Source organism: Narcine bancroftii, chromosome 3, assembly GCF_036971445.1.
Source record: "Narcine bancroftii isolate sNarBan1 chromosome 3, sNarBan1.hap1, whole genome shotgun sequence".
NCBI classification, from domain to species: Eukaryota; Metazoa; Chordata; class Chondrichthyes; order Torpediniformes; family Narcinidae; genus Narcine; species Narcine bancroftii.
In genome coordinates this window covers 328519234-328532040 of record NC_091471.1, presented here as the reverse complement: position 1 = coordinate 328532040, position 12807 = coordinate 328519234, and the positions used below count along the sequence as shown (strand labels likewise).

The 12807-nt window shown below is 51.7% G+C and overlaps 1 protein-coding gene across 1 annotated transcript; it reads right to left on the bottom strand.

Moving 5' to 3' along the window:
• Positions 1–2099: 2099 nt before the first annotated feature.
• On the bottom strand, positions 2100–8943 carry LOC138759172 (U8 snoRNA-decapping enzyme). Its single transcript, XM_069929190.1, has 3 exons — positions 8596–8943; positions 7076–7351; positions 2100–3075 (listed from the first exon to the last, which is right to left on the bottom strand). Exons 1-3 carry the CDS (start codon positions 8734–8736, stop codon positions 2893–2895), a joined length of 600 nt encoding a protein of 199 aa, XP_069785291.1. The 5' UTR covers positions 8737–8943; the 3' UTR covers positions 2100–2892.
• Between the last annotated feature and the right edge of the window lie 3864 nt (positions 8944–12807).

The following is a 12807-nucleotide window of genomic DNA, read 5'->3' as shown; positions in this document are numbered from 1 at the left end:
GTCCCCTACATCCCTCCCTGTCCCTGTAACCCCCTACACTCCTCCCTGACACTGTAACCCTCTCTGGTCCCTACACCCCTCCCTGCAACCTTTGATCACTAGCCCAAGGATCCTGCTATTCCCCTGTGCCAGTTTCACAGTCTGGGCAGGGGCCTCAGGGCATTTCCCCTCAGCAAACGTCAGTGTGTACTTGTCAGTTGCCGCCACTCACCTCTCTGCTGTGTTCCTACGACAGTCACAGGGTAAACATGCAAACTCCGCAGGTTCAGCACCAGGGGCCAACAACGAACCAGGTTGTTCAAGCAGCAGGGGGAGCTATTGTGCCAGAGTGCAGAACTACCAGGCTTGTCGTGTTTGTGCCTCAGAGACACGGTGACCTCAGAGGTTGGTCACGGCCGGAATTAATGTATACCTAAGCAGAGTAATGGACCCACTGCAATTCACCTACCATCACAATCACTCCACAGCAAGGCGCAATATCACTGGCTCTCCACTCAGCCCCGAATCACCTAAACAGCAACTCATATTCCTCTCTACCGGCAGGTTGTGGAAGCCATAGAAAGAATGCAGAGGAGATTTACATGGATGTTGCCTGGTTTAGGGAGCAGGATTTATGAAAATAGGTGGAGTGAACTTGGCCTTTTCTCCTTAGGGGAACAGCGGAGGATGAGAGGTGACCTGATAGAGTTGTTTAAGATGATGAGAGGCATTGATCGTGTGGATCATCAGAGGGTTTCTCCCCAGGGCTGAAAGGGCGGCCACAAGAGGACACGGGTTTAAGGTGCTGGGTAGTAGGGACAGAGATGTCAGAAGTTAGGTTTTTTATGCAGAGGTTGGTGGGTGCATGGAATAGGCCACCGGCAACGGTGGTGGAGGAGGTGGATACGATAGGGTCTTTGAAGAGACTTTTCAGTAGGGATATAGAGCTTAGTAAAATGGAGGGCAATAAAACCTTGTAAATTCTACGGTAGGACATGTTCGACACAACTTTGGGGCCGAAGGGCCTGTCCTGTGCTGTAAGTTTTCTATGTTTCTTTTCATACAGCTGCTCGTCATCAACTACAGCTCAGCCTTCAACACCATTATTCCCTCAGTGCTGGTCAACAAGCTCCAAATCCTGGGCCTCTGCACCCCACTCTGCGACTGGATCCTCAATTTCCTCATCGGAAGACCATAGTCAGTACGAATCGGAAACAACGCCTCCTTCTCACTGACGATCAACACAGGCCCACTGCTCTACTCACTCTGCACCCATGACTGTGCAACCGGACACAATTCAAATGCTGTCTATAAACTTGCCGATGACACCATGGACCTCGGCAGAATCACAGATGGCAATGAGGAAGTGAGAATTGGATCAGCTGGGGCTTGTTTCTGTGCTGTAACGTTCTGTGTTCCATGGTTCTAGCTGAGTGCTGCCACCTTAACAACCTTGCACTCAACATTAGCAAAACCAAGGAGATGATTGTGGACATCAGGAAGAAGTTAGGGGAACACGACCCAGTCCTCATCGAGAGCTCAGCAGTGGAGGACTACTCCGAGGCAAGGAGCTTCCTTGCCTATGCAATCATGAAGCAGGCTCGTCAGCGGCTATACTTTGTGCGGAGATTCAGGACATCACCAAAGACTTGAAAACTTCTACAGGTGTACGGTGGAGAACAGTTGTGTCACAGTCTGGTACGGAGGTGCCAACGCTCAGGCCAAGGGAAAAAAAACTCCAGAGGGTTGTTAACTTGGCCTGTGACATCGTGGGCACCAGACTCCACTCCAACGGAGACAACTATAAGAGGCGGTATCACAAGCAGCCTCTATCCTCAAGGACCCCCCACCACCCAGGCCAGGCCCTCTTCACTCTGCTACCATCAGGAAGGAGGTAAAGGAGCCTGAAGACGAGCACTCAGCGGCACAAGGACAACTTCTTTCCCTCCGCCATCAGGATTCCTGATGATCAGTGAACCAAAGAGACTGCCTTGCTTTGACTTTCTGTGTACAATTATTTATTTTGTAAGGTGATTTATATTAATGTTTGAACTGTGATGCTGCCTCAAAACAATAAGTTTTGTGAGATGTTCATGGCAATAAATTCCGATTCTGGTGAAGAAGTTTCAAAGTCTTTTTTTTTAATTTGTGAATTTCACATTTTCACAGAGACATCGAGGTAACAAGTTCTGAGCTCACAGACCAGTGGCTGATGTGCATGTTGATCACCTACCCCCTCTACCCTACCCTGGAGCCCACCCTCACACGCCCCCCACTTCCCCGACAGGTGAAAGAGCCTCCGCTCTCCCACCCTGTGTCTCCGCGATCCCCGCAGTTGGAAACGACCCTTCACAAAGCCAGGTATTCTCACGCAAGGCCTGGCAACCCCTCAGGTGGGTGGGCAGAGCCATGCGGCCACACCACGCTCCCGACGAGGAACGCGAAGGGCCGGTGACAGTGTCCAACTTGCAGCAACGTGTATGGGCCCAGCAGAAGGGAAGACAAGCGGACGGTCTCAGTCAAGCACACTGTTGGAGCAGGAGACAGGAGGGAGCTATGCACAATAGTTGGGGGGGGTGTGGGGGGAGGAAGGATTAGAGCATTCCTGCAGAGACAATACCTCATACCGGGACACTTCCGCTCTGCCTTGCGGACGCCCAAGGTACCGTGCCCAAAAATGCCAACCCACCTGCTGCCATGCAGAAGCAGGGACCAACACAGAGGTTGGGTGCGGCCCTGACTCACTTACAGCCCCGGGACACGTCTGGCATGCGCGCGACACACAAAACACCGACTTGCGTCATGACAAACATGGCAGTTTTGCTACGACATGCAGCGTTGCACCCCCTCCGACTCTCCGGGGGAGCAGGGCAGTGCCTTGGGCAGGTAAGACAGTGCCACCCCACCCTGCCTCTAGCCCACTCGACTTGCAGAGACCGCCGTCCGCAGTTCTGACTCGCTCAGCAGCCTCAGCTTGCGCAGGGCCTCGACCAGCTGTTCCTTGGCGTTGCCGATGAAGGTGTTGGTCAGGAAGGCTGGCAGCCCCCCGAAGCCGTCCCGCAGGGTGTAGAGGGGCACCCGGACGATTCCCAGGACCTGCGGGAACAGGAGAGCAGGTTGAGGTGAGGCCCCCTCACTGGGTGATGGTGGACAGGAACGGACCAGCTGCAGCCAGCCCTTCAACCCCTCCCCTATCCCATCCTGTTCAACATCTGCTGCCTCTGCCATGGTCTCTTCTACATCAGAAAGACTGGGCACAGACTGGCAGATTGCTTCGCCAAGCACCTTGGCTCTGTCTGCCGCAATAGTGTGGATCTCCCAGTGGCCACTCATTTCAATTCCCCGTCCCATTCCCTTGCCGACATGTCTTGTGCACTGTCAGACTGAGAGGAGGGACAACACCTCATCTTCTGACTGGGCACCCTCCAACCGGACGGCATTAACATCGACTTCTCCGGCTTCCGTTCGAACACCCCAGTGCCATTTCTTCCCCGTCTCTAGTTCTCTCTCTCTTCTTATTCTCTTTCACCCTTCTCTTTCTCTCTCCCTCCCCTCTTTCCTCACTCTCTCCTCCCCCTATCTGCTCCCTCTCTCTCTCCCTTTCTTTCAGGTGGTCAGAATACCCCGATCTAAAGCTGCATATCCTACCCGAATGCGGCTGTCGGGAGGCCACCTGAAAGAGCCTGACACGGCTCGGAGCAATACTCACCAACCTTCTTCCGGGAGGTATAATCTCTGCATCTGAGGAGTTCCCCGAGACACCTGAATGCAGCCACTTGAAAGTGGCTGCTAGGGGGCAGGCTGATGATAATCAGCCGGCGACCCAAATCCCTGCTGCCTGACAGCCCCCCTCCCCGCTGCCCCGACCCCGACATCCTGCGCCGGCCACCCCGCCCGACGTCCCACGTTGACAGGAGCCGGAGTGTGCCCTGAGGTGCCTCTTATGCATCTGTCCCTTTCAGGTGGACTGCGCGGTGCTTTCAGGGCTACCACCTGAAAGACCACTCCCACAGGGCTGTATCCACTTCTGCAGGCGCATTCTTGGCGGAGAATGCACCTGAAAGCGGCTTCTCTCTCTCCTCATCTCTCCTTTCACAGAGCCAAAATCAATTCTCACCTCTTATCACATCCAATTAACGCCTTTTGTTGGTCTGGACTCCTCCCTCCAGCTAGTCTTTATTCTTACACCTTCCTGTTCTCTGCAGGGCACCAGGAAACAAGGAGACAACCTGCTTGGGAAGGAGAAGCAGTGGAGACGACCCACAGGACCCCAAGTGAGGGGTCTGCAGCTGAAGAACACACAGGTGACAGGCCTTTGGTAACTTGAGGAGAGGAGCCCACGCAGGCTGTGGGTGTCTGCAATCAAGGGTTACGGTCTGCTGGAGACTGGCAAGACTGATTGAAGGGGGCGTCAGGTATCGGAACCAGGACGCAAGAGGGTGCCGAGGGCGCTGAAGGGTTCCTGATCATGTCGGAGGTTCGGATCTGGAGCTCGGGTTGGTGATGAGCTGAAGGCTGGACTGAGGGAGGCTGGAGGTGAATCTGTGGGCCCTCAGCAATTCAGTGGGAAACTCTTTCTCTGACTGCAAAGGGCACCGGGATATTTTGCTGATAGCCAATCTTTGTCCACCATATGGTAAACTAAAGAAAATTTTGTGTTATATCACATTTTCTGTTTATTACATGACAATAAAAATAATCTTGAAAAATCTGCAGGTCATCCTATACCGAGTCATCCTAAAGACCAATCCCCTGTAACCCCCTCCAGTCCCATACACCCCTTCCGGTCCCCTACACCCAGAGCTCCTTGTCTCTGTAACCCCCTCCGGTCCCCACACTCCTCCCTGTCTCTGAAACCCCCACCGGTCCACTACACCCCTCCCTGTCTCTGTAACCCCCTCCAGTCCCATACACCCCTTCTGGTCCCCTACACCCCAACCTCCTTTGTAACCCCCTCCAATCCCCGACACTTCTCCCCATCTCTGTAAACTTCTCAGGTCACCGACACCCCTCTCCGTCTCTGTAACCCCTTCTGGTCCCCTATACCCCTCCCTGTCTCTCTAACCTTCTCCCTGTCACTCTAACCCCTTCCAGTCCCCTACACCCTTCCCTGTCTCTGTAAACCTCCTCCGGTCCCCTACACCCCTCCCTGTCTCTGTAACCTCCTCCAGTCCCATACACCTCTCCTGGTCCCTTACACCCAGAGCTCCTTGTCTCTGTAACCCCCCTCCGGTCCCCACACCCCTCCCCATCTCTGTAACCCCCTCGGTCCCATACATCCCTCCCCGTCTCTGAAACCCCTGCTGGTCCCCTACACCCCTCCCTGTCTCTGTAACCTCCTCCAGTCCCATACACCCCTTCTGGTCCCCGACAACTTGACCTCCTTGTCTCTGTAATCCCTCCGGTCCCCGACACCCCTCCCCATCTCTGTAAATCCCTCCGGTCCCCGACAGCCCTCTCTGCTTCTGTAACCCCTTCCAGTCCCCGACACCCCTCCCTGTCTCTGTAACCACCTCCGGGCCCCTACACCCCTCCCTGTCTCTGTAACCCCCTTCAGTCCCCTACACCCCTGTCTCTGTAAGCACCTCCGGTCCCCTACTTTACCTGAAACACTCCCCCCTCTAAAATATTATGCCCTCAACCCCACTGTGACTCATTTAGCCACACTGCAGTATGAAACATGTGATCAGTAACACCCGCAGTGTGAATCACCCACAAACATCTCTCCTCTTGCGCTTGGAGATGCTGGAGTATTTTTGTACTGAATACATTCTGAGACACTGGGATTTCAGGAGGGAAGGGTGGTGCGAGTGATCGTTAACAGAGGAGGCAAAAGCAAGGTAAATCATGCCAGGATCTTGTCATTGAGAGGGGACAAAGCACACTTGTGCTGCCTCTCTCAAAGACTTGCCAATTAATTCCACAAAACTAACACAATTCCTTTACACCGCCAGCGATCAGGACCAGACGAGGGTTCGAATCCCGCACAGTCTGTAAGGAGTTTGTAAGCTCTCTCCAGTCGGCATGCATTTTCCCCAGGGATCTGGTTTCCTCCCACCATTCAAAACATACTGCAGGTGTACGTTAATGGGGTGTAAATTGGCCAGCATGGGCTTGTGGGCCAAAATGGCCTGTTACCATGCCGTATATCTACATTTAAAATTTAAATTTAATCATTTAAATCACTGACCAGCAATTGCCCTTTTGAAAGCCATAAATTTAAATTGTTTTAAATTTAGACATACAGCACAGTAACTGGACCATCTGGCTCATGAACATGTGCTGTCCAATTACACCCAATTGACCAACAAGCCCCCGCTATGTTTCGAATGGTGAGAGGAAACTGTAGCCCTTGGGGAAAACCCCACGTAGATCTGGGGAAAATGTACAAACTCCTTACAGACAGCACGGGGATTCAAACCCCAGTCCAGATCACTGGCGCTATGACAGTATTATGCTAGCCATGCCGCCCCAGTGCTCTGGACAATGAAAAGGCTGGCTTCTGATTCAGCCACCACGTTGCTAATCTTGCTCCGCTCTCTCACTGGACTCGATGAACACTGGAGATCTTTCAAAGCCCTCCACCTCGTATCCGATCTCAGTCTATCCATCACCCTGCACTCATTGAGCCTCAACAGAACATGGTCCAACATAATCTCGATATTCACCTTCCCTTTGGCACTGATCATCCTCACAATTTTCCCTGTCTCTGTAACCCCCTCTGGTCCCTTGCACCCCTCTCTGTCCCTATAACCCCCTCCGATCCCATACACCCCTCTCTGTCCCTATAGCCCCTTCCGGTCCCCTACACCCCTCCCTGTCTCTGTAACCCTCTCCAGTCCCCTACACCCCTCCCTTGTCACTGTTACCCCCCTCTGATCCCCTACACCCTTCCCTATCTCTGTAACCCTCTCCTGCCCCACACCATTCCTTATTTCTGCATCCTATGTGTATAATATGGTTTAACATAACACCCAATTCCAAAGAACGTGTCGTGGATGTCATGCAGCGCATACCTGTACTTGATCTCCACCCCGAATCATGCCTCAACACCGTGAAAGGAGAGAGAGCTGGTGTAGTGCAACCCTTCCCTTACCTCTCGCCCGTGGTCCTTAGCCTGCACAGCACACGTTTCCACCTTGTGCAGATCCTCCAGCGAGATCCTCTTTGTGTAGAAATGGGCCACCACCTTCTGTGGCAGCGCCTCGGTGGCGTGGGAACCAAAGTAGTCCGCCTCCATGATGCGCAACCCTTTGACATCCCAGCCCAGTTCCTCGCCCAGTTCGCGGTTCAGCCCCTCTTCCAGCGAGGCATCACGGGGGTCCACGAACCCCCCCGGGAAGCCAATCTTCCCGTCGAACCGCATCTGCATCTGGGAGTGGAGTAGGAGGAGAGGAAGAAAATGATTGTGGAGGGTGGGCATTAGATCACAAGATATAGGAGCCCATTGAATGTGCTCTCATTCTAATCGTGAGCTGGTTTACCCCAATTCCCTGGGTTTTTACTCCTATCCCCCATTATTTACCACCATCTCCCAGAGTATTTACCCTCAGATATTTATCCCCATTATTTACTTCCATCTCCCCAGGTACTCCCCCCAGGTATTCACCTCCCTCGGGTATTTACATCCACACCCAGGTATTTCCTCCCAAGTTATCTACCCCCCACCCAGCCATTTACCCACCGGTTATTCAATCCCCAAGTATTGACACTATCCTGGGTATTTCCTTCTGGGTATTTACCCCCTCAGTTATTTAGCACCTGGGTATTTACCCCCTGGGTATTTATCTCCCTGGGTACTTACCCCTGGGTATTTACACCCTAATGTAAACCCCCCTGGGTATTTACCCCCCAGTATTTACACCCTGGTATAAAAACCCTGGTATTTACCTCCCCAGATATTTATGCCCTGATGTAAACCCCCCTGGTATTTACACCCTGGTATAAAAACCCCAGTATTTATCCCTTAGTATAAACACCCCCAGTATTTACCCCCCCAGGATATTTAAATCCCCAGGTATTTACAACCTGGGTATTAACCCCTCAGTATTGACCCCATGGGTATTTACATCCTGATGTAAACCCCCTGGTATTTACCCCCCTGGGAATTTATCCCTTAGTATAAACACCCCCAGGATATTTACATCCCCGGGTATTTACAACCTGGGTATTAACCATGCAGTATTTACCCCCTGGGTATTTATGCCCTGGTATTTGCCCCCCAGATATTTACATCCTGATGTAAACGCTGCTGGTATTTACCCCCCTGGGTATTTATCCCCTGGTATAAAAACCCCAGTATTTACCCCCCTGGGTATTTATCCCTTGGTATAAACACCCCCAGTATTTACCCCCCCAGGATATTTACATCCCCAGGTATTTGCAACCTGGGTATTAACCCCTCAGTATTTACCGCCTGGGTATTTACCCCTCGGGTATTTATGTCCTGGTATTTACACCCTGATGTAAAGCCCCTGGCATTTACCCCCCTGGGAATTTATCCCTTAGTATAAACACTCCCAGGTATTTACCCCCTGGGTATTTATCCCCCTGGGTATTTACCTGCCAGGAATTTACTCCCTCGGTATTTATCCCCTCCCCCGGGTATTTACCCACCAATACTGCGTGTCGCAGGGGGATCTTGCCGAAGAGCTTGGCCGGCTCGGTCGCGTACAGCATGACATGGCAGGCATGCTTGTAGCCGGCCAGGGAGCGGGAGTCGCGCCGGGACACCGGCCTGTAGCCCGGCTCAGCCATCGCGCGTCGTCCCTCCGCCTGCTCGCCCGGGGCGACGCGTCACCAACATCCCCCAGCCAATCGGTGCCCGTCCTCGCAGTCCTCTGTCCAATCGGCGCACTCGCTGCACTGCCAATCAAGAGGGGGCGGTCGCCGACGATCGAAGAGCGCGGGTGGGTCGCCGTCCTCAGCGCAGATGTAACCAATCGGCTCAACGCTCAGCCCTCTTCCAGCACTGCCAATCACTCGGGCGGAATCTAAACAGTAAAGGGGCTGCCGCCCAGGCAGCGCTCGTCACCCCGGTAACGGTCGCACTCGCAGCCAATCACCGCCGCCTCCGCACTGACGAGGCCAGCGGAGAAATAAAACGCTGCAGACGCTAAGCCTCTGCAGTAAAATCAGGCTGATGGAAGAAGTCTCTTATCCACCTGCTGAGTGAATCCGTGTGAAACCAATAACGACGTCTCATTTAATGCACCAAGACCAAGGAGCTGATGGTGGCCACTACGAACACCGGGAAAGCGGGGAACCAGAAAACGAGGAGACCACCTCCTTCCCCGTTTGAGAAGCTGAGAAGACCCGAGGGACGGTGACCACACCGGCGGACCGCTGGCGACTTAAGGCGAGGGACCTTCGGAGGCTGCAGGCTGCTGGAGACCGGCTCAAAACTGGCTGAAGGGAAACAGGATGCGAGAGGGTGGCTGAAGGGTTCCCGATCGTGTCGGAGTTTCGGATCTGGAGCTTGGGTTGCCGATGGTCTGGGCTGCACTATGTGTGGCTGCAGAGGCTGCGGGAGCACTGGGGGCAAATCTACGGACATCCAGTGACTCGGTGGGTGGGGTGGGGGGCAGCGGAGGAAACACTCTTTTACTGCCAATGGTGAATCTGTCTGCCTTCCAGCAGGCAAGACTAATTCCACGTAATATGACTTTGTTTTATTCCACGACAATAAAATGAAACTTGAAAACTTGGTTGAATGGTGCTGATTGCTGACTTCAGGAAGGGGGAAAAAAACAGAGCTGTACGATCCCGAGATCATTGGTGGAGAGGGTGAGCAAACTTAATTCCTTGGGAGTCGCTGTCTCAGAGGATCTTTCCTGGATGCAACACACTAACAGGATTGTCAAGACAGCACATCAGCACCTCGACTTCCTCAGTTTGCGGGGATTTGGTATGACACCAGACACAGATGAGTTGGTGCAAAGTGTACTGACCGGCTGCATCACGGTCTGGCACAGGGACACCAAAACCCCTGAGCGTAAAGCCCTGCAAAAGTTAGTGGACACAGCCCAGGACATCATAGGCAAAACCCTCCTCCCACCGTCGAGAACATCTACCGGGGAACGCTGCCGTCTGAGAGCAGCAGCGATCATCGAGGACCCACCCCACCCACCACAAGCTCTGTTCTTGCTGCTGCCGTCAGGAAAGAGGTGTCGGTGCCACAAATCTCGCAGAGTGAAGAGGGCATGGCCTGGGTGGTGGCGGTGGGTCCTTGAGGATAAGAGGCTGCTTTCTTGAGATGCCGCTTCTTGTAAATGTCCATTCAGGAGTGAAGACTGGTGCCCGTGATGTTGCAGGCTGAGATAACAACCTTCAGTAGTCTTTACCTGTCCTGACTGTTGGCACCTCTGTACCAATTATGTAACAATGCTCTCCGCGGCACACCTGTAGAAATTTGCAAGTCTTCAGTGGCATACCAAATCTCTTCAAACACCTCATGAATGAAAGCCGCTGGCAGTCTTCTTGATTGCATCAGCGTGGATGCCCCAGGACAGATCTTTACTGTGTCATGAAAGCAGTCACTACCCTCAAAGACCCCCACCATCCAGACCATGCCCTCTTTACTCTGCTACCACTGGGAAAAAAAAAGTATAGGAGCCTGAAGACTTCTACAGGTGTACCATGGAGAACATTCTGGCCAGTTGCATCCCTGCCTGGCAAGGAGGTGCCAATGTTCAGGACAAAAATAAACTCCAAAGGATTGTTAACTTGGCCTGAGACAGCACAGGTACCAGACTCCACCTCATCGGAGAGATCGACACGAGGCAGCGTCTTAAAAAAGTAGTCTCTATCCTCAAGGACCCCCACCCACGTAGGCCATGCCCTCTTCACTCTGCTCCCATCAGGGGAAAAAGCACAGGAGCCTGAAGACAAGCACTCAGCAGCACAAGGACAGCTTCTTCCCCTTCGCAATGATTCCTGAATGGACAATGAACCACAGACACTTGCACAATTTATTTTAAAGTGTAGTTTACAGCAATGTTTGCACATCCCCAAGCATAAAGCCCTGCAAAAGGTAGTGGACACAGCCCAGGACATCACAGGCAAAACCCTCCCCACTATGGAGTACATCTACAGGGGACGCTGCCATCAAAGAACAATAGGGATCCACACCACTCAGCACACTCTGTTTTTGCTGCTGCCATGAGGGAAGAGGTCTAAGGGCCACAAGACTTGTACCACCAGGTTCAGGGACACCCCTCCACCATCAGACTCCTCAGAAACAAACTCAATCAGGGACTCATTTAAGGACCCTTACTTGTGTACTTCGATTTTCTCTCTCTGTATTGCACAGTTTGTTCATGTTTCTTTATCTGTTTATGTTTACAGTGTAATTTTTTTGCACTGCCAGTAAGTGGTAATTCTGCCTCATCTGTGGGAAAAAGAATCTCAGGGCTGTATGTGATGACATGTATGTACTCTGACAATAAATCGGAAATCTTTAATGTTCCTGCAAAGTGACAAATTCATTTTAAGTTTATGACAATAAATTCTGATTCAAAATGTTGACCCCCCAAGAATTTAAAGTTAACGCTCTTCACTGCTGACCCCTCGACGAGAATTTCATGTTCTCCTCCTGAATTCAGCAATCAGTTCCTTAGTTTCTTTGACAAAGCAAAGCTCAGCCATTCCAAGAAGTGAGCAGAAGCTCCTGTAGAGCCTCTCAGAGACACTGATAGGGAAACCCTGGGGGTGGGGGGAACCAGCACAGGAGGTGATTCCCAAGTTCAAGACTTGGGGAAGGTGATGGCCTGTCACTGCTTGCACCAGGCCAGTTTATCAAATGAAACTTGCATCCCAGCCGTGAGTTGCGGTTTAGTAACAAAATAGAAACTAAGGGACTGATTGCTGGTCTCATAGCATCCAATAGGAGGAATTAACGACATTTCAGGCCTGAATCCACCCTCAAGGTAGGAGCAAAAAGCAGGCAGGCGTCTGAATAAGGGGCAGGGAAGGAGTACAGACCAACAGATAAAAGGTGATAATTGGATATGGATAGACAGGAGAGAGAATTGATCAAGGGAGGTAGGGAGGGTGTTGGCTCTGTGAAAGGAGACAGAATAAAAGAGGGGGAGAGAGGGAAGGAAGGAAGGAGGGGAGAGAGGAAAGGAAGGAAGGAGGGGAGAGAGGGAAGGAGAGAGGTAGGGGAAAGGAGACAGTATCAAGGCAACTGGAATCCGTCAATTCTAGCTATTGTTGGACAATGGCATGAGAGGCATCAGATGCTGAGTACAAACGCATATCAGTGGCAAAACATTTGAATGAATATAATGTGTCAGTGTTGTGCTGTATTCAATAAAAGTTAATTTAATGTTTCTCCAACTTCCTAAATGATGCAGCAAATCTGAAATCTTTTTGTTCAGCTTGAAGTTGTCTATCTAAACTCCCTCTATTTTTTTTCAGGAAGCAAACTTTTTGAAAATAATTGTGATCCAGTGTTACAATTAGCCACTCCTGTTCATTGTGCTTTTGAGTTTTTTTAAAAAAGCAGTTCTGTTAAATTTCATTGTTGTAATGGATTCCAGCTCATGGACATTGGCTTCTCCAATAGCTCAGGGGTTAGAGCGTTGGTCTTATAAACCAGGGGGGGGGGGGCACGAGTTTGTTCCTTGCTTGATGCCTTCAAGTTACATTCTAAATGTAGTATTAGGTGATAATAATTTTACCTTTGCTGGTCCATTATGGATTCCCTTCTTCACGTTGAATACGTACATCAGGAAAATGCTCATTTACGATGGTGACTGAATCATAGCTGCAATCCCAATGCTACCAAGTGCAGAACTGCTACTGGAAGATCCCTGTCACTGGTGC